This window comes from Arachis ipaensis, chromosome B09 (assembly GCF_000816755.2).
Source record: "Arachis ipaensis cultivar K30076 chromosome B09, Araip1.1, whole genome shotgun sequence".
Lineage (NCBI taxonomy): Eukaryota > Viridiplantae > Streptophyta > Magnoliopsida > Fabales > Fabaceae > Arachis > Arachis ipaensis.
The window spans coordinates 122,317,516-122,318,553 of record NC_029793.2 but is presented as its reverse complement, the minus strand read 5'-3'; the positions used below and the strand labels follow the sequence as shown (position 1 = coordinate 122,318,553).

General features: G+C 37.8%; 1 protein-coding gene across 1 annotated transcript; it reads left to right on the top strand.

The window, feature by feature from the left end:
- On the top strand, positions 251–1,038 carry LOC107616956. Its single transcript, XM_016318816.2, has 2 exons — positions 251–463; positions 596–1,038. The coding sequence occupies exons 1-2, from the start codon at positions 268–270 to the stop codon at positions 892–894; spliced, it is 495 nt and encodes a 164-aa protein (XP_016174302.2). The 5' UTR covers positions 251–267; the 3' UTR covers positions 895–1,038.

Genomic DNA, 1,038 nt, shown 5'->3' with positions numbered 1-1,038 from the left:
GTTAGTTGTCTCTCTTCCCCCACCCCAATCCATCCAGTTAGTTGTTCACCATTTCCATAGAGCAAAAATGATGACACTAATAAGTAATATCAGAACCAGAGTCTTTATCAACCAAAACAAGATAGAAGAACGTGCAGGGCTAGGATATGATCTTATCATGTGCTTCATTTTCTGTCTCTCATAGTTAAATCTTCTTCTAGAAGGGTCACCAAGTTATTTCATGCATCAATGGCCGGTTGTCATGTGAGTCTTGTGATTTTTAGAACTATGGATATCATGAAGCTTCAAAGATTGCCTCCACCTAAGAATCTTTCAAGGATGAACACCTCGAGATTTGGTGACAGACCGCTCTGGTTTAAACCCTTCACTGTTGTCAAAGTTGGAGAACAGAGCTTTGGGTCAGGCTTGGTTATGGATGACACACTTGCTAAGAAGAAAAGAGAGCTTTACCAGGCAGTGGAAGGTATCCCATTTCAACAATATTCAATCTACTTTTTCTTTTTCTTTTTCATTATATGCTTTTGGTATTGTTTAACAAAGCAGAAGGTGTATCTGATATGTTTGAAATCAATTGCAATAAAAAATATGTTTCAAGGAATCAACAGGGGAATTTTTGGACTCCCATCTGCCAAGAAATTTGAAATTGAGAGTTTGGACTTGAGGGCCTTGAATGCCATATGGGTTTCACCTCTCTCTGGCAAACAAGTCCCAAAGCTGAACCCTTTCTCTCTTCTCACTTCTTCAGCTACAGAAATGGTAGAAGACGTGTGTTTCTTTCACAAAGTACAATCTTCACTAATTCCACCTTCTATTTTTACTATCACTAACAATGTGCTGCTTTTTTTCTTTGCTATTTGGCCTATGTTTTCTGTTGTTATGTTATGTTCTATTTAACTTCGAATCTTTATGCTTAAATTTGGGTGCTTTTTCGACTCGATGAACTTGGGGAAGAGATAGTGAAAGGGGGTTCCTTTTTCAGTTCGGGGAAGAATTAAGTCATACTTTTATTGGATTAAAGTTGAATCCTTTGCGTGTTTA